Source organism: Kogia breviceps, chromosome X (genome assembly GCF_026419965.1).
Source record: "Kogia breviceps isolate mKogBre1 chromosome X, mKogBre1 haplotype 1, whole genome shotgun sequence".
Lineage (NCBI taxonomy): Eukaryota > Metazoa > Chordata > Mammalia > Artiodactyla > Physeteridae > Kogia > Kogia breviceps.
This window is the reverse complement of record NC_081330.1, coordinates 16,646,080-16,666,978: the sequence shown is the minus strand read 5'-3', so window position 1 is coordinate 16,666,978 and position 20,899 is coordinate 16,646,080. Positions and strand designations below refer to the sequence as shown.

Sequence of the window (20,899 nt, the reverse complement as noted above, 5' to 3'; positions counted from 1 at the left end):
AATTGGAAAATATGTAACCTACCATAAACAGCAATCTCTGGAGGCCAAATGACAGTCTGACAATTCTGAGTGCCAGGTACAAAGTCCTGAGAGCAGAGTTAGTCGGGACAGGGAGAAGAAAAATGGCTGAAGAATCAAAGATGCTGTCCAGCTCCCCCAAATGGTTTCAATCCCTAGATGTAAAGTAACTTCAGCCCACAGGCTCTCATTTCCCCTGGTAATGTAACTCTTTCTGGTTTTCTGGACATTGCAGGTGGCTGTACTTGCTGCTATCATGGGGTTGTTACAGGAGAGCTCTGACTCAGAGACCAAGAGATGTGAATTCATACACAAAAAGGAAGCAGTTACCCAGAAAGGTAGAAGAGGTGAATTCTTTAGACTGAAGATAACACCATGGATCTGAAAGCCAGACTGAATTTCTCAAATGTTGTTTCTTGGAGTTTTTATGGGAGATCAGTACAATAAATGAAATGTTGGTGACACTGATTATTACCCTGTTTGATGTCTTTTACGTAAAAACCTATATAATAAATTCTTTCCAGGTTTAGTAACAACAAAAACGTGTCTTGCCTGAAGAACTGTCAGGTTTCTTTTTCTCAGATAAATGCTACCTGGAAAGCCTACTGGCATAGCCCATTCACTGGCATAAGCCTTGCTTTTAGAATTCCTCATTCCCTTCTCCTTCCGTCGTGTGTCTTTTTATTTTCTGTTTGTATAAAATGGGTTACTCTACATAATGCTTTCCAAAAAGACCCATAGTGAGTGCTCAGTACATACTATCTATTGTAACTAAAATAATGATGATCAATGTGATTGTAGGAATCTTACTGAATATGGATTAAATAATCTTAAGTAGGTAGGGTTTATATTACTGTTAAAGTTTTAAAACCTTGGAAGAAAATGACATGACTTCTCGAAGTTTCAGGCCCTGCCAGATTTTTAAAAATTAAAGACATATGGTTGAAGAACCGGTCACCAGCACCCTTACTCTTGAACGGACCAACAGATTTCCATCAATAAAGCAATTAGAGCGCCAATGAAATTACGTTAGCCTCTTCTTGTTTGTCTTTTTTAAAATATTTATTTATTTGGCTGCGCCGGGTCTTGGTTGTGGCATGCGGGATCTTTGGTTACAGCATGCAGGAACTAGTTCCCTGACCATGTATTGGGCCTGGGCCCCCTGTATTGGTAGCGCGAAGGCCCAGCCACTGGACCGCCAGGGAAGTCCCTCTTGGTTGTTTTTTTAAAATGGAAAAAATTTATCAATATTGACTGATTAAACAAAACAAATATTAGGAAAGGAAGAGAAGAGAAAGGAGATGAGAAAGGTCTGGTCAAGGTTACAATACATTGTTTAGAAAGTAACAAAAGCACAAAAGTCAACTACTTCAGTGGACAGAATTCAATACAACCAAGAAACGTACTGAAGTGATGTGGTATTTGAAGAAATCTCCAACATTTTACATTTAGCTGGAGTAAAATGTCCTGCTATTCTTCCTGGGGTTTTTGTTTTGTTTTGTTTTTTATTTTGGCTGTGCCACACAGCATGTGGAATCTCTTCCCCCACCAGGAATCGAACCTGTGCCCCCTGCAGTGGAAGCTTGGAGTCCTAATCACTGGATGGCCAAGGAAGTACCTATTTTTCCTTTTTTTTCTTTTTAATATTCCCTCCAATTAAGAGGGAGTAGCTCCTTTTTTTAACACAAATTCATTCATTCATTCATTCATTTTTGGCTGAGTTGGGTCTTCGTTGCTGTGTGTGGGCTTTCTCTAGTTGTGGTAAGCGGGGGCTACTCATTGCGGTGGCAATGCACGGGCTCTAGGCGCACGGGCTTGCTGCAAAGCACAGGGTCTAGGCGCGCGGACTTCAGTAGTTGTAGCGCGCGGGCTCAGTAGTTGTGGTGCACGGGCCTAGTTGCTCCGCGGCATGTGGGATCTTCCCGGCCCAGGGATCAACTTTTTAAGAAAAACACTTAATACTGAGTGAGGCAATTCATATTTGGCAAAATACAGGATCTAAATCTTACATTTCTTAAGTGTCACCCCGGGAAGCCACAAAGCATTGGCATAACACTCCGGCATATAGCACAGATTCAGACATTTCTGAAATTAATAACTGCGCCAATGCAGTCATTTCCCTTTATTCTTAGTGATCAGCTTGCATTCCTCTCACATGAAAAACACATCTCAGTTTTTGGGGTTGTTTTTCCCTTCTGCAAACTCTGAGGATACAACAGCTGCTGGGACTTCAAGAAGGAAAACAAATAGCCTGCCCTAACAGCAGAACTGCCATTAGTTGCTCATGCTGCTATGGTCAATTATAGAAATGCCTTCTATAAATTTGACTAATTGGAAAGAATGAGTTGAATTATACAATATTTTAAAGAAACACAGATTTATCACTTTTAAACCCAAAGTGACTTCTCCCCGCGCTCCCACCATCCGAAGTTTTAAAGTAACTTAGAGACCCTACTTCAATAAACAGAGATATACTTGTAATTAACACAATGGTTTCAATTAAAATGGCTGTTCCTGAGGTGTTTGGAGATCCCCGCTCCCCTATGCAGGTGTCAAACATCTCCTAAGATCTTATTTACACCATTCATTTGCCTAGGAAACCCTTTTATTACAGATCCAGCAGAGAGAAACAAGCTTAGCCTCAGCCTCCATTATCCCAGAATCTCACTGTATTTTCCTTCATTCTTGAGCTTAGGAGCAACCAAGAAAATCTCTGGGCTCTAAGAGAAACACTAAGAGGTTATTGGAAAAAATGGTCCACGCTGTGTCTGTTTTAAAAATAAAACCAGAGACAATTAATCACTTCTCTCTAAACTTAAAGCTATGTTTAGATAGCTAAGGACTGGTTTGCCCCAGCATGAACTCACACATCTTAGTCCACACCATGAGCACTTCATAGCATATGGACCATTTGCTTGATTGGACAAGAAACAAAATGCTTATTTCTATTTTTTTTTTTTTTTTTTTTTTTGCGGTACGCGGGCCTCTCACTGCTCTGGCCTCTCCCTTTGCGAAGCACAGGCTCCGGACGCGCAGGCTCAGCGGCCATGGCTCACGGGACCAGCCGCTCCGCGGCATGCGGGATCTTCCCGGACCGGGGCACGAACCCGTGTCCCCTGCATCGGCAGGCGGATTCTCAGCCACTGCGCCACCAGGGAAGCCCCTTATTTCTATTTTTAATCAGGCAACTTATCCTTATATATTGATAGTGCCAGCCTATTGTATTTAAAATAGGGCATATGCCCAAATCTTCATATTTAAATCCATATATAAAATAGGGAACACCTTAATCTGCATAGCTACACAAGACTTGGCCCTTGCGTACAAACATAGGCACCCATTTACTACAGATACAGCCAGTTCGCTGCACTAAATCGAGAGCTTGGGGCTTCAGCCTTCATCACTGCAATACAGACTGTCCTTTGCTGTAAAAGGAGGGGGTGTGGATTAGAAGATGGTGAAAACCACTGGTTTGTAACCGGGAAACACTGGGAATACTGGGATCTCATGACTACTTGTGCACTGGTAAGTAAAACTGCCAAGCACGCGAGGTGTTGCCTATACATAATTCAGCCTCGGGGTTCCTCATCAGAGCTTGGAATTTCCGAACATACTAACAAAAATAAGGCCCTATTTTTATCCGGAGTACTCATCTAAAATTCTGAAAACCATCAGTCCTATTTCAATTTAAATATATATATATATATAATAAAATTCTGAAAAACACTCCTTTTTTAAAAAAAACATTTTATTTATTTATTTGGTTGCACTTGGTCTTAGTTGTGGCAGGCGTGCTTCTTAGTCACAGCTCACTGGCTCCTTAGTTGTGGCTCGCGGGCTCCTTAGTTGTGGCATGTGAACTCTTCGTTGCGGCATGCATGTGGGATCTAGTTCCCTGAGCGGGGATCGAACCTGGGCCCCCTGCATTGGGAGCACGGAGTCCTAACCACTGTGCCACCAGGGAAGTCCCCAAACACTCCTTCTTGAAATGGGGGCGACCCTGTTCTGAGGGGCTCAATGTACGGCAGGGAATGCTCCTTCCCATCCTGTTCCGGTGATAACTGCTAGAATACTTATCACTTGGGCTGCATTTCCTTACAGTCCTATCTCCCTGGCCGGCCTCTGCACTCACCTCCACAGCCACGGTCCCCCTCTTGTCCTGGAGACCTGGCACACTTGGTTGCCATTCATAAAGGCTTGGAGAGGGAAGGAATCCTGCTACCACGTGGCAAGAGCATCTGGCCCATTTCTGCTGACCCAGAATTCTACTGGAACAGTCACTGCGGAGCCAGAGGGCTCCGTGCTGAGCCACTCACTGGTCAAAAAAACTAGCATTTCAATTATTAGTGAAATGCACATCAAAACAACAGTGAGGTACCACCACACATCGGTCAGAATGGCCATCATTTAAAAGTCTACCCCAAAAAATAAAATAAATAAAATAAAATAAAAGTCTACAAACAATAAATGCTGGAGAGGGTGTGGAGAAAGGGGAACCCTGTTGCACTATCGGTGGGAATGTAAATTAGTGCAGCCACTGTGGAAAACACTACGGAGGTTCCTTAAACTAAAAACTGTTACCATATGATCCTGCAATCCCACTCCTGGGCATATACCCAAACAAAAGCGTAATTTGAAAAGATACACGCTATATAAATGTTCATAGCAGCACCATTTACAATAGCCAAGACATGGAAACAACCTAAATGTCCCTCGGCAAATGAACGGATAAAGAAGATGTGGGGTATATACATACATACATATATACATACACATATGTATATATACATACATATGTATATACACAGAATATTAGTCAACCATTAAAAAGAATGAAATAATGCCATTTGCAGCAAACATGGGTAGACCTAGAGATTATCATACTAAGTGAAGTAAGTTGAGAGAGAAAGACAAATACCATATGATATCACTTACATGTGGAGTCTAAAATACGACACAAATGAACATACCTACGAATCAAAAACAGTCTCACAGACATAGAGAACAGACTTGTGGTTGCCAAGGGGGAGGGGTGGGGGAGGGAAGGATTGGGAGTTTGGGATTAGCAGGTGCAAACTGTTATATACAGGATGGGTAAACAACAGGGTCCTACCGTACGGCACAGGGCACTATATTCAGTATCCGGTGATAAACCATAACGGAAAAGAATATGAGAAAGAATACATATGCATAACTGAGTCACTTTGCTGCCAAGCAGAAATTAAACACAACATCGTCAATCAACTCTACTTCAATAAAATAGTTCCTAAAAACTAGCATTTCTGTGGTCTCTATGGGGCTAAGAGTGGACGCTGGCCTTTCACAGAAACCTGGCGGCTTCGGCACTCATGGTACCTGGTGGTTCCTGCGCAGGGCCCCCCCGAGAACAGAAGACAGCCGTGCAAAGGGACACAAGGGTTCACCGTGCGCTTTCTGGTGCCCACGTAAGCCCGTCTCTAAAATGATGGCCAAGAGATAAACCAGAGAAGAGTGCTCCGTGTAAGCCTCGCTAACTTAGGCCCACCTCCCCCTGTGCTGCGCCAAGTACTCCGGCCTTCGCCTCAGGACCCACTGGCAGGAACAGACCCTGCCGTTCGAGTTGCAGGGGTGGTGGTTGTGGTGGTGTAAAACACACATCTCCTAGGAAGGGAGAAGAGCCCCACGGGCCTAAATGGGGGGGTCTGAAGTTCCAGCACGCTGTGCTTCACTCCGAGCACGTTTAATATGCACTCAAGACTACGTCTCCTTCAAAGTAGTTATCAGGGGCTTCCCTGGTGGCGCGATGGTTGAGAGTCCGCCTGCCGATGCGGGGGACGCGGGTTCGTGCCCCGGTCCGGGAGGATCCCACACGCTGCGGAGCGGCTGGGCCCGTGAGCCGTGGCCACTGCGCCTGCGCGTCCGGAGCCTGACAATATGTGTCTCACCGTTTAGACCGTGACGCCATGCATGCGAAGCCTGTGTCCTCTTTGGTCGCTGCCTCACCCTGAGTGCCCAGCACCATGCCCGTCAACTCAGAGGTATTCGGTAAGTAGTTGCTGAATGAACCTTCGGCCCAGGCACCCTCTTTCTACAGATGCAGGGTCACATGTGTGGCCCCACACTCACAAGTAGGATGCTCTTAGTCAGCAAAAGGCTTTCGGATGGTTAAGAGCATGCTACTGGCCGGGAGGAATCACTCATGTATTCATTCAACAAACATCCGAGTGCCAAGCAACACACTAGACGCTAGGTGTAGGGCTGTGAGTAAAAGAGGCAAAGTCCCTGCCCTTAGGTCAGACTGAGAACTGAACAGAGCAGTGCGGGACAGGCGGGGCCAGAGGCAGACCCCGTAAGGCCTCCTAAGCTTCTGGCTTTGGCTTTCGGTCTGGGTGTCAGTGGAAGTCACTGGAGCACTCTTCAGCACAAGTGATAAGGTCAGAGTGAGGTTTAACAGAATAGGATCACACTGGCTAATGTGCCGGGAACACGCTGGTGTGGAAGAGGCTGGAGCCAGAGCCAGGGCAGAGAGACTGGTCAGAGGCAACTGCGAGAATCCGGGGAAGAGGTGATGGGAGATGAGATCAGGACGGTAGTGATCGAGGTGGTAAAGAAGAGGACAGATGCTTGGATCCGTCTTGAAAGCAGAGCTCAAAGGCAGAGATTCTGAGAGAGCCTCTAAACAGAAACATTTCCCACCCAGTCACCTAAATCTCTGTTCTGATCCCAAGAAAACGAACAGTCTCTTATTCTGGAAGGTTCTGATTTCTTCATTTGCCCTCCAACCCGAAAGACCCAAGACCATCTTCTCCCATCGCCCCACTGCTTCATGATCAACCCACCTCCCACCAGTAGAGCCTTCTTCCCAGAATGAATCCAGGCCCGTGGGACCTGAAGAGGCAGGGGAAAGAGAAAGTTACTTCCAAACTGGGGATAAACAAGGCAGAATATTAACCAACCAGCCAGCTGGGGGTATTTAGTTCGGATTCGGTTTAAAGTGAACCCACTGCACTCCTCCCCTTAAAAAAAAAAAAAAAAAATTCTCCCCATAAAAACAAAAAAACGATTCCTCATCAAAGCCTCTGACATCCTAGTCAGAGAGCGATTTTTAAGGACTATTTCTGAAGTACACCAGTGAAAAGCTGTCTTGCGTTGCTTTTAAAAATCTTAGCATGGGGAAATATGCTATAATTAAGGCAATTTTAACAATAGTAGATAATAATTTGACTATAAATTGTAAGGAATGCAATGACTGCTTATTCTGGCACCAAAGAAGCAGGACTTTCTGTGAAGTGACTGCCAAGAAAAATGATACTCCCACTCAGGCCGGACCATTGCAAGTAGTAACTGTTAACCACATGCTTCACACCGCAGTTTGCAAGGACACAGTTCTTTGTTTTCATCTCTAACCAAACACCAGACTGAAAACTCAACGGAGACAAACCCGGGTGGTAGAATAGAAACAATAACTGAAGGGAAAATTGTTTTTCTGCGGCTTGAATGAAGCTTGCTGGGATACCGACGTCAAGGGTTTGGAGAACTAAGGAAACCTCTGCAGTCCAAAAGAAACCACTTTCCAGTCTGCTCCTGTAGACAGAAGCCCAACATCAAGAAAGAAGCCAGGCTAAAAGAGGCTTGCGAAAGCCAACAGACCAAGTAGCCGGGAGGAGAAAGGACCGGCATGCAAAGATGGCTGGGATAAATGGGGGGCCAGGTGACCTTGAGCTAGACTAGACAAAGAAGGCAACCCTGCCTGGGGCCCAACCTGAACTGCCTGGGGAAGGGGAGGGATGCGAACACCTGGCTGAGAGTCTAAAGCAAGGAACAGGAGCAAAGGCTATTTTTTCTAGAAGCGCCTCTGCAGGTACAGCGGAGTTCCTGTTAATGTCTGGAACAGACAATGTAAGAAGCAGCAACCATTTGTCTACCAGGATTAAAGCAAACCACACGAAACACTTAGCTCCCACCTCTGAGCAAGCTGAGAAATAACACTACATTCTAAGTGAAAAAAAGAAAAAAGAAAGAAAGAAAAAAAAGATTCTCTTTCTCACTTAGGCATCTAGGACTAAACGTATTAGAAATTTTTAAATAAATAGCTGAAAATAAGTTAGTTGAATTAAAAGGGATGGAGGAATAGAAATATTCATTCCCAGAATGAATACAAAAGTCACAAATCATGCTGGAACTTCTTTGTGAACCACAAACATTTCTCTAACACCTACCATGTGCCGGGCAGTGTGATAAAAGCTGGAGCTACATGGCCGTGACCAGAGGCAGCAACAGCTTCTTTTCCTTTAAAGGTTCCATCCAACAGCCACCTACCTCATCAGAGACAAGGACCGTCAAATGTGCCCTCATTCTTTTTTTTTTTTTTTTTTTTTTTTGCGGTACGCGGGCCTCTCACTGCTGTGGCCTCTCCCGTTGCGGAGCACAGGCTCCGGACGCGCAGGCTCAGCGGCCACGGCTCACGGGCCCAGCCGCTCCGCGGCACGTGGGATCCTCCCGGACCGGGGCACGAACCCGCGTCCCCTCCATCGGCAGGCGGACTCCCAACCACTGCGCCACCAGGGAAGCCCTGCCCTCATTCTTAATACAGTACTCCCGTCCTTAACTTCTAGAGTTTCTTTACATATGATTATCCATTTACTTAGTTTGGTAAATGTATAAAAGGGAAACCAATATTCACATATTTAAACCTGCCACCTCTTAACTCCAAACCAACTCTTGCCTTTAGTGACTTCAGGTCAGCATGTCAATTTCCCAAGCCGAGCACAGCAGGTGGTAACAGCAGCAGAGGCAAAATCTGACATTCTAGGGGGATTAGAAGGTGCAGAGGAACAAAATCACCAACCAAAAGCTCTGAAGTGAGTAAACCACTGAATTAACAATACTCACTGGTATTAATATTTAAATACTTTTTTTTTTTTTTTCCAGAGAAGGACAAAGTGACACACAGAATTGACTCCTTATTGACCCAGCACTGTTGGGAAACTAGGTGCTCTGAAAAGGTAATGTGCTTTCAAGAGCGATTTTTGTATTTCGAAGAGGTCCACTCTTTCTAAAATATACTTTCCGGGAATTCCCTGGCAGTCCAGTGCTTAAGACTGCGCTTTCACTGCTGAGGGTCCAGGTTCAATCCCTGGTGGGGGAACTAAGATCCCACGAGCCACATGGTGCAGCAAAACAAAAAACAAACAACAACAGCGAAAACCTTTGGAACTTTTAAATCAGAATATGCAATTATTTAATACTGCCCTGAGAGACTTCCCTGGCGGTCCAGTGGCTGCCTGCCTCCAAACCCATCCCTTCCTCTGATGGGTCCACATCCCAACCAGCACTGCTTGCTACTCCTAATCAGGTAAGGAGTAGCAAGTAGGGCTGGGGAGCCAGGTAACCTAAACTTTTAATCTTCCCACATTGAAACACTATCTACCTAATTTGAATGTAAGTGCCTCAAAAAAGCTTGATTCTGGTTTTCAACGAACTCTGTGAATCCCCAGCACCTAGCATTCTGCTCTTGATAGAAGAGCTATTCAATCAATGATTGTGGATGATAAATTTCTGAAGGCCTTTTCTCCAAGTAGAATGCATGGGCTTTATGACAGCTGTTTCCATCATTTAGCTTTTCTGCTTACTTCCACATTCCCAGCTGTGTTCTGGATGGCTGTGGCGGCCAGAAGCCTAGGGATTTACTGTACTTCTATTTCTTGATAAGATACTTGAAGAGAATAAACACATGGCAAAGAGGACATTAAAGTAAGGGATAAAGAGATTTTTATTATTTTACCAATAAAGAGAGGGGGGGCTTCCCTGGTGGCGCAGTGGTTGAGAATCCGCCTGCCGATGCAGGAGACACGGGTTCATGCCCTGGTCCGGGAAGATCCCACATGCCGCGGAGCAACTAAGCCCGTGAGCCATGGCCGCTGGGCCTGTGCGTCCGGAGCCTGTGCTCCGCAACGGGAGAGGCCACAACAGTGAGAGGCCCGCATACCGCAAAAAAAAAAAAAAAAAAAAAAAAAAAAAAAAAAAAATAAAGAGAGGGGAAGAAGTATCACCTAGCACACTGACACTTAATCAATAAACAACAGCAAGGCTGGATTCCTGTCTAATTCTCTCCAAAGTACTTTCAATGTCCTAGTTTTCTTTCTCCACCCTCAGCAAAGCATCACTGGTTATGGCATATACTTGCGTCTTGATTAAAAAATATTTTTGCCAAGTTTAACAGACGTTCCTGGACTTGCCCTGGTGGTGCAGTGGTTAAGAATCCTCCTGCTAATTCAGGAGACACGGGTTTGAGCCCTGGTCCGGGAAGATCCCACATGCTGCGGACCAACTAAAAGCCCATGCGCCATGCCACAACTACTGAGCCTGCGCTCTAGAGCCCACGAGCCACAACTACTGAAGCCCGCATACCTAGAGACCGTGCTCCACAACAAGAGAAGCCACTGAAATAAGAAAACCGCGCACCGCAACGAAGAGTAGCCCCCGCTCGCCGCAACTAGAGAAAGCCTGCGTGCAGCAACGAAGACCTAACACAATCAAAAATAAATAAATAAAATAAATACATTTTTAAGATAAAGAAATAAATAAACCAGACGTTCCTCTTAAGTAAGTCCAAGTTAGCCAAAATTGAAACAAGCATGCACTGGGTGTATCTAAATCAAAGCTCTCTTCTGAGATAACACTTTGTGATGAATTTCATTGGAAAATTCGGAATCACAGAATCTCAGAGATAGAAGGGAACTCACAGATCATCTAGGGCACTGGTTCTCAACCATGGCCGCTCATTAGAGCCACTGAGGAGCTTTGAAAAAGTTACCAAGACCGAGCCCCACTGCCAGAAAGTATGATTTAATTGGTCTGGGGTGATGCCCAGGTACTAGTGGATTTTAAAAGCTCTCCAAGGACTTCCCTGGTGGCGCAGCGGTTGAGAGTCCGCCTGCCAATGCAGGGGACACGGATTCGTGCCCCGGTCCGGGAAGATCCCACATGCCACGGAGCGGCTGGGCCCGTGAGCCGTGGCCGCTGAGCCTGCGCGTCCGGAGCCTGTGCTCTGCAATGGGAGAGGCCACAACAGTGAGAGGCACGCGTACCGCAAAAAAAAAAAAAGAATCCGCCTGCCAATGCAGGGGACACGGGTTCGATCCCTGGTCCGGGAAGATCCCACGTGCCACAACTACTGAAGCCCATGTGCCTAGAGCCCGTGCTCCGCAACAAGAGAAGCCACCACAATGAGAAGCCCGTGCACCGCAACGAATAGCACCCGCTCACCTCAACTAAGCCCGCACGCAGGCAAAAATAAATAAATAATTTTTTTTTTAAAAAAAAAAGCTCTCCAGGTGCTTTAAAGCGTTGCAAGGATTGAGAATCACTGACGTAATCCAGTATTCTAACAACCCCACTCCCATTTTTCAAATCGAGGAGAAAGAACCTCACTGAAGGTATCAGACAACTAACTGATTTGTCACAGAGCTAGGCTAGAACTGCTCTTTTCAAGTAACCATGGCCTTACCACGTAAACTACTCCACCTAGGACAGTGGGGTTTTTTCCCCTCTCCCCCCCGGGCCCTTCCTCCATTATTTCCTCTTCTCAATCAACCAATGGCCTCACCTATCCCAAAGTAAATGCATTTTCTGAATATACTCCGTCTTGGAATCCCGTTGCATAATTCTTGACAATCTAAACTAGGTCTGTTTCCCTGGATCCACCCACTTGCTTCTTTCAAAGAACTCTGGGAGGTTAATCGGGCATGGCTGCCCCTTAAAGAAGCCATATTGCTTCTCCTCTAAGAGGCTGGACTCAGCCCACCCTTTTCACCGTTATCATCACATGGGCCCTTTTTCAAATCCCTGGCAAGTCTCACCTGATTCTCTTTCAGCTCACTTAATTTCTAGTTTGTACCTGCCCTGCCATACCTCGTGGACTTCCCTCTTCTGCTGGCTTATACTTTCCATTTTGTGAAAGATGCCTTTTTCCCTGAAGCACCTCTTTCTCTCTGCCAGTCAGTCATGCCCAGTTCTTTTTTTCTTCCCCCAAGCAGCTGGTCTTTTTGATGTCTGGCACACATTTATCTGGGCTTCCAATAAGATGTTTTTACATAGCTTCCAGGCTTCCTGGAGGTTATTGACTTTTTTAACTCTTCCATTCAATTTTTTTCCTAATTTCTAACATTTGTTAGAGTTTCATTTTCAAAAGTTGAATACCTGGTTGATGGATCTCTTTGATTTTTCTCTCCCACCAGATTGCTGAATTAAATGCATCAGAACTTAAATATATTTCAAATTACCTCCAAGATGGAATCACTTCATGAATTTTCTGCACTTTCATGTTCTCTACAGTAAGCAACAGATGTTTAGCCAAGTGGAATTGAAAATGCTAGTTTTTTCCCTGTTCGTATTTTAGTGTGTCCGCTTTTTTTTTGGCCGCACCACACGGCTTGTGGGTTCTTAGTTCCCCGACCAGGGCCCAGGAAGTGAAAGCGCGGAGTCCTAACTACTGGACTGCCAGGGAATTCCCCACTTATATAAAATATTGATATCCTTAAGCCTGTGTTCTTCACCTTGGTAAAGACAACAAATTTAAGATTTTTTTTTAAAGGTAATTGACGTGCACCAGACAGCTCTATATGCTGAATCTAAGGTGTTAAATTACTCTTCTCCATTTGTTCTAAATTGCCTAATCACAAGTCTCAACTGTTTGTTTCTTAAAGAAGTATATCAAGGCGGAAAGAAAAACAGAATTCGGAATCCTTCTGAAAAATTCCTATGACACTCGGTTATTAATGAAGCGGTGAAGATGGGTACGCTCCCAAAAGAATAAAAACATTCTCCAAGTTATAACAACATTTCCAGGAGACTTACTCTAAATTTATTTCACTTCAGGATGTTTAGACCCAAAAGCTTCCCAGGAGAGCGAGAGACCATGCGATGATGATCCATCACCAAGGCAGTATAACCCCATGATAGCACCGGTGTCCTGCCAGACAAGGCGATACAACTGTCTATGTCATCCCCCTACTTGTTTGACAAATACTGCACCGCGCTCGCACACCTGGTACCACTGGGCACACAAAATGCCAGGAGCTGCCATCTGTCCTCAGGTTGCTTACAGTTGAGGCAAGGAGACACACATGTGCCTGCACACATGATGAACTAGGAAACAAAGACAGTTGTGTGCAAAGACCATGGATCCGATTCAAGCAAGCAGGGGATTCGGAGGAAGAGGGCACATAACCCCTGGGGAGTTCAGGAGTGACTCAGTGAAACTATCATTTGAGATGCTTGGAACCAGGGAAGCTCAAAGCAAGGGAATGACTCCATTCAAAGCACTGCTGAATGCAAAGGAAGCTGGCAATCTTTAGGATGGAATAGGGGTGTAACAGACAAGAGGCGGTTAAGAACTATTGAAAACAGCGGCCCAACAGATCTCCCCGCCTTCCCCTTGCCTCACCAACCCTGAACTCTGCAGTGCCACCAGTTAATCTTCCTGAAACAGCCTGACTAACGAAATTCCCCTCCTCAGAAGCTATCGTGGGCTCCCCCCATGACCCAGGAAATACAATTTACAGTCCTCCTACTGTTAACATTAGATTGTCTCTGTCCGGGTACAACACTTTGCCTGCAAAGGACATGACTGGATCTCTCTACGAGAGCATCAGCATAGTGCTGTGATGATGGTCTTTTACTAGTTAGTTGCTGGTCCTCTCATAGCTTATGTTTCTAAGACCAGCCCCCTATGGGAGTTGGGAAGGTACTTTCTTATTTTCTGTACAACACAGCATAGACTCTACTTTGGGTCAGATAAGACCTAGGGTTCAAATCCCACCTCCAACATTAACGAGCTATAAGACTGCGAATAGGGCTTCCCTGGTGGCACAGTGGTTGAGAGTCCGCCTGCCGATGCAGGAGACGCGGGTTCGTGCCCCGGTCCGGGAAGATCCCACGTGCCGCGGAGCGGCTGGGTGAGCCATGGCCGCTGAGCCTGCGCGTCCGGAGCCTGTGCTCCGCAACGGGAGAGGCCACAACAGTGAGAGGCCCGCGTAATGCAAAAAAAAAAAAGACTGCGAATAGATGTCTAAACCTCTCTGAATCTCAGTTTGTCTGTAAGATGCGGATGATGAAGATAGTCATCATTCTGATTTTATACGGTTGCTGTGGACTTTAAATGAGACAATCCCGTTTAGGACCAGGCCCAGGGAAAGCACTTAATAGCCACTAGCTCTTTTCATCTTTTCATTGAGGCCAAAATGCATTTTTGGTGAACATATATGGCAACCACCTCAGGGCTAAAACAGATGTTATTGGGGAACCACAGACCCCTTCCCAACCGACTTAGATGAACACTGATGTTTCCCTTGTTGAGACAACGAAAAACACCTTCCTTTTTCATTCCTCAGTCTACTCTCCAGCTAATCCTGAAGTTGCATGCAACCCAATGTGAGTCAAACGAAAAAGGAAAATAGTAATTATGCTGAGTCAAACATTTTCTATTTGTATGTTCTAAGTAGAGATTGAGCTGCATAAGCCAGAACTTTTACCAACTTCTTTCTTGAGCATGTCCAGGAGATAGTCCCTGTACTACTTGGGACAATTTCTATACTGACAGGTGAGAAAAATCACAAGTTCTCTGCAAAATCCAACCCATCTACTTAAAGTTAGTAAGAGGGAATACAATTCTTGAAGACATATGCTGTGTGTCTTACATGGAATAATCAGCGCAGTATCAGAAAGTATTCTTACTTCTCCAGCACACGTTTTCCCACGTAATCCTAACATAGCTTACGTGATTCCCTCAGAGGTATACATGTGAGCACGTGTGCACACTCACAGGTGCACTGGTCACGAACGTAAATGGGAGCAGGAAAAATAAAAACTCCCAAATCACACCTGTGATGCAAAGTTCTCCTTGGTATCATTCGATGTCACTGTGGAGGGGACCTTTGGCAAGGTGAAGTAGGTTTCTAACCGACTGCCTCACTCTTCAAGACAATTTCAAGCAAAGATTAGATTAGTAACAAAAATGCCAATTGTTGCATATCCTTTATCCTGTCCTTATGGAGGGAGGTGCAATGAGCATGATAAGATTTTACAGTTTCTTGTTATAAATACTATTTTCTTAATTACTATTGAAGTACCATTAGTACGTTAGTACCCTAGAGTCCCAAATCCCTTCTCCCTTGAACTCCCCGGTACTCCTTTCTCCTCATCTGTACCACTCATATGGTCCTTATCACACACCACGTTGTATTCCAATGGTGTGTGGGGCAAGGCTTATCTCCCTATTACCTGGGAAGGTCCTGGTGGCAGAGGCCCTCCCGTCCTTGCTGCCCCCAGGATGCTGAGCACAGAATATCGCACACAGTAGGCGCTCCAAAAGATATGCCCATTGAAAGCTGAACAAAAACCCATCCTTTGTGTTAAAGATCCCTTTTGATCATGGCATCTGGGCTACCCATTATTTGGTTAAGTTCAGGGGTCAAGTGGATAGGCAATGCAGGAGCCAGGTCGTGGAGTATTCTCAAAGCCTCTTCAAACCTCTAGAAGGCAAGTGCAAGGCCATCAAGAATCAAACCTTAAACTTGGGGCTAGGCACCCAGACACTGTGACCCTTTGCCTGGAAAACAGTCCTGGACTGTTTTGCACTTAAGAAAACATACGCACACACCCCCAACCAAGGAAAGTGCCTGGCAATTAATTCATTCAAGTCGCTACATTGACCATGCTCTCCCAAATGACCAAAATTATGTGAGCGGAGCCCAGGGAAGACAACACAATGTACGCATCTGGAGAGGCCAGGGTGATGGTAAAGATTACCCCGCTTCTATACTGGCCGTCTAAAGGTATTTACTTGGGTCTGTCTGTGTTGTGACAGTGTCCTAGGCTCAAATGAATGCCTCTAACACTCCACATTTTTGAGCCATTCAGTCATGCATTTTTGTTATTGTTGAAAGTGGTGCGAAATTGCACTGCATGAGCTAAAGTCCTTGGTGGTCTTCCAAGGATTCCAGCTAAAAAGGCACTTCCTTTGTTCCTCGGGAGAATGCAGTCCAGTAGGTCATTCAAAAGGGGAAATAAAAGCAGCAGCCCTGGGAGGGAGATGAAGGACAAGACAAAAAGAATAAAATGTTTTGGGTGTGAGCACATTAGCTTCCATTTCCTGCTGCTGGTCACTAGTAACGCTCTTATCTTTAGGAGGAATATGTCCAGAGAAATATTTATGCAAAAACATTCCTCAGGTGTTTTCTGGGGACCATGACAATCAAAGGGAACACCTAGCACTGTCGTCGGGCACCCTTCAAACTTCCTTTTTCCTGAGATGCTGGCGGGGGAAGATGTCCTGCCCTTGCAAGCCTGCACAGAACGAAGTTGGAGAAAGTGGGGAGGGCAATTCCACGGCCCACTCCCTGAACGCCAATGACAACTAACTGTAAGCTTCACGCCCATCATCTCCGCTGGGCCCCGGGCGCAGACCGTGCAGGACACAAAGACCCCAGGTCTGACCTGTGGAGCCCCCAAGCTTCAGTGGCTACTGGCTCAGCTTTACTTTTTCGAGCGGGGCGGAAGGGAGAGGGGAAAGAAAGAGGGCTTCTTAGGGCTCTACAACCAATAAAATCGTGCCGCTGTGAAGACAGACGTGAGCTCCCCAAAAGACCAGCAGCTCAAGGGCGAACAGTCTCTGATCAGTAACGTGCGAGTTACCTGATAACTCCCAAGGTGCGTGGGGTCCTGGGCTGCTCCAACCACTTCTTAGGTTCTATTTCTAGATAGATGCCGGTCACACTCGAAAAGTGCCCAGCCACTTCTCCCAATTATCTTTTTGTAATTTATATGTAATTGATGACTGCACTTAATCTCCAAGGTTATTAATAGCCCTTCCCCCAAAATGACCCCCAAGTCTTCCTAAGCCTTTGGAAGCGCCTGGTTGAAATTACAGTATTTCCTTTGCTGGCTGCCGGCCCCCTGCCCGCCCCACCCGGGTGACCAACACCGCGAGGCAAAGGCGCGCTCTGCTCACTTCCATGAAAGGGTCGGAATGGAGGCTTGGCCCCCGGGACTCGAATCGCTCACTTCTCCGTTAGGTTAAGCTGGCCATCAGCCAGCTGGATTCGTAGTTCTTTCCGAACCCTCGGGGCGAAGAGGCTACCTGCGCGGCCGCTGGCCCCAGCGCGGCCCGCGGGGCTGCGCGCAACAGTTGGCCTCTCTGCGAATGAGTGCCACCCAGAGGGGATCGGCCCGGCCACCGCCGCCAGCATGGCGAGGAGGGGCGAAGGGCACCCGCCGCCAAGTTGCCTCCCCAGCGCTCCAAGAAGGGCTTTCACAAACACCCCACGCACCCCCGGCGCCGAAACCCGGTGAACTTTTTCACAGGTTAAGCGGTCTCTATTTGCATAACCATCTCCAAACCGAGATTCAGGCTTCCAGTAATCAGTCCTTCCAAAGGTTTGTAATTTAAAGTGCAAGGAACCCTTAAAATAAGGTGAGAGAAAAAGAAAAGGGGGGGAAATACCCTTCTCGTCCAACACGTTCCGGAAAGCAGGAGAGTCCCCAAAAGTCAGGGTTCGGAGGAGTGGAGAGTCGTTTGCTTTTTAAAGGCCACTTCTAAAGCCGCTGTAGCTACTAAAACTCCTAATCCGTGTCAGCGGTAGAAGAGAGGCGGGGAGTGGGTTTTTAAAGAACATCAATGAAACATCAAGTTCCACGTTTTGCGCCCCCGGAACCTGGCAACCTCCACCCTACCCGACCTCTCGTCACCCACACAACAAAGCGGGGAGCCCAGTAAGGAGTTCAACCCGGAAAAGGCGAGGGAGCCGGTGACACGCACTTTGCGGGCCAGAGTCCTCTGGGGCTTCCTGGGACCAGGGAGCCCGCGGGAGGGGGGGGGCGTGGGGGAAGGAAGCAGAGCGCGGGAGTGCCGCCGGGTAACTCGGGGGCGCCCCTCCGCCTGCTGCGCACCCGGGGCCCCCGCGTCCGCAGGGAACGCTCTGCGTCGGGGTTCTGGCGCGCCTGCCCATTTCTCCGTCTCGGCTACCTGCGTCCGGCGAGGGGGGGCGGCGGGGCGAGGGGGCTTCGGCGGCCCCTTCTCCCGTCTCTGCGCTCGCCTCCCGGGGGCTCCCACCTACCGTTGATCTCGTGCGTGGGGGCATCGTTCTTGTCGAAGCCTTTGGACACGTAGAGACGTCGCACTTCCGAGCAACTTTTCGACTTGAGCTCGGCAGCCAGCAGCGCGGCGCTGAGCGCGGCCAGGGTGCAGAGCAGCGCGGGCAAGACGAACCGTACCATGGTGCCGGCCGGGGCGGATGCGCTCCCACCTTCGGGGCGGGACGGAAAGTGGCGGGCGGGCGCGGAGTCGGGGGCTCGCGAGCGGAGTCTGAGGGCGAGGGGAGTTGGAGGAGGAGGAGAAGAGCAGCAGCAGGAGGAGGAGACGCGGGGCGAAAAGTGGAGCTGGGCCTCGCGCGTCAGGCAACGGTCCCCGGTGCCAGGCGCCCAGCCCGGGGAGAAGGAGGAGGGCGTGGAGGCGGCGCGCGGCCCAGGGGAGCGGAGGCGCGAGCCGGTGACCTCCCGGCTCCGCGGGGGCAGCGATCGGGGCGGGCTGACCGGAGGCGGCACAGGGGCGCGGGGAAGCAGGGGAAGGTGGCAGGCGCCGCGGGGGCCGGGGAGGGCGTGAGGGGCGGCGGCGGGCGCTCGCGGCGCGCGGCTCGGGCTGCCCGGCGCTGGTCCGCCCTGCTAGCTCGACTCGGCTCGGCTCGCTCTGCCCTCGGCCGCACGGCTATGCCCTCTTCAGCTCTGCCGCTGATTGACTGGCCGGCGTGCGCGGCGACGCTCGACAAACTTGGCCCAGCGGGCGGCACTCAGGGGGAGGGGGCGGGCGGCGGGGGGGCCGGAGACAGGCGGGAGCAAGCAGGGCCGGGACGGGAGAAAACCTGGAAGCGGGGTTGGATCCGGAGCGTCCAAATCCACTTCCTAGGGGGCCCGCACCGGGCGCGCGACGCGCCCTCGCGCGACACGCCCCGCGGGGCTCCTCCCTCCTTTCCTCCTCCCGGGAGGCGGGGAGCCTGCCCGCCGCCCCCCACCCGGGGAGGAGAGGCTGACTTCTCGTGGGTGAAGGGCCCAAGTCCCAGGGGACCGAGAGGCTGGGGACTTGAAACCCACGTCCGAGTCCTAGGCCTTCTGCGTGCGGCCACCTGACCCGCTGGCTGCCCGCGGGCCAAAGCCGGACGGAGCCCTCCGGCCTCGATACCTAACCACCAGCACCCCTCCGCCGCTGCTACAGCCCCGCAGCCTGGAGGACGCTCGTAACCGCCCAGCTCCTGGGCTAGGAAGGGAAAGCGCTGGCATTCATCTCATTGTTTGATGCGGGCACCAGAGGGACTTGGGACTCCGAGCTGGCCCTAGAGCCTCACCTGGCCTCCTCAGACTTGCTTTCCGTCAGACGGTGCTCGTGGAGCATCGACCTGTTCGGAAACCTGGCAGGCATTCTCAGCTCCCCCGCCCCAGCCCCCAGTCTGGTTCTGCTACAGGTCTAATCAAACCCTGAAGCGAGAGAACTGCCGCCCTGCCAACCGCAGAGCAAATTCAGGGTTGACCTTGGAAACCTTCTGGCCCAAACCCTCCTTCTTCACGAAGGGAAACTGGGGCCCAGAGAAGAGAAGCAACTTGCTGATAGCATGTAGCTGGCGCGGGGGTGGGTGGGGGGCGGGGGCGGGGTGTCCAGAACCCGGGACTTGACTTCCAGGTCACATGGAATAAAGGTAGCCCAGGAACCCCCTTCCCCTCTGCCCTTAAGCCTCTTAACAGAGTCTCACACCTTTCTGGGACCCTGTCTCCACTTAGCCACCTGAAAACTGGAAATGGGTGAGTCTTCCCACCTTCTAAGTTTTGTCACATTCCATTAATGAGTGTTTTTGAAGCTTCTAGGGCTCCTTTAATGAAGGGAACTGTGCAGATTGAGAAGTTGTTATTGTTACAATCTGCTGTGAGAGGTTAGGGTGAGAAGCCCTCAGACACCTCTGGAGTGTGCTGGGAACTGGGCAGATAAAAGGGGCTGGAACTTATTATTTGGCTAGACTCTCAATTCCCATAAAATTACATAGGGTGAAGATATGAACCATCATTACAATTAGCACCCTCATGGGGTTTGTTGAGACTTCCTCCACTGTTGTTTGTGAACCTCGTTGACATGATTGGCTGTGAGGAGCTGTAGAAAGTAGCTAGCTGTTGTTTTGAAAGCCCACTGCAGACTCTTCTACATTTCATTAACTCTTGGAGATAATCGGCAGATACAGACAGATTGCGACCCATCTATGAGTGGGACTTAAATTTCCAGTTTCGGTGGGTTGGCATAACATTTAACTCTGCAGCTAGGAGAGGAGTCTTTTTAAATATGCAAACTCAACTACAGATGAATTTCCTGCCATTTTCGAGGGACTTTCAAATGGTCTAGGTTTTCCTTAAACTGATAACCATCAGGTCCTCAAGGCATTGCTAGGGCTTAGCCCAGAGCACTTTTAACTTTCATTGACTGATGCATTTACTTAAAGATGTTCTTTACCAAAAAGAATACGATCCGAGATGCAACCAACATTAATAATAAAATGAAACCCAGCCACTGTAAACGAGAAAAAGATACTCCCAAACTATGAAGCCCAAATCAGAGAAAGCTTCCTTTCATACCAAGTCCAGGGGGAACTCATTCCTTGCCCCCCAGTTTACTCGGCTCTTCCTGTTCGTGTATTATTAACCAAAACTTAAGCCTTTTCCACCAGAAACAGTAACCTCTGGCTAGAAACGGATCTGGACAAGTCTGAACTTTACCACACAAGCCAGGAACCCCAAGCCCTGCTCAGAGGCGGCTCCCACTTCAAAGCCTCCTTTCATTTAAATACAAACAGGGTGAACAACTGGCAAT

General features: G+C 48.3%; 1 protein-coding gene across 1 annotated transcript in view; it reads right to left on the bottom strand.

Annotated features, from left to right (window-relative positions):
* Positions 1–18,825, bottom strand: part of GPC4 (glypican 4) — a 112,155-nt gene extending 93,330 nt beyond the window's left edge. Inside the window, exon 1 of the mRNA XM_059049872.2 lies at positions 18,114–18,825. Coding sequence (XP_058905855.1) covers positions 18,114–18,273 — 160 coding nt within the window. The 5' untranslated portion in view covers positions 18,274–18,825. The remainder of the gene's footprint in view (positions 1–18,113) is intronic.
* Between the last annotated feature and the right edge of the window lie 2,074 nt (positions 18,826–20,899).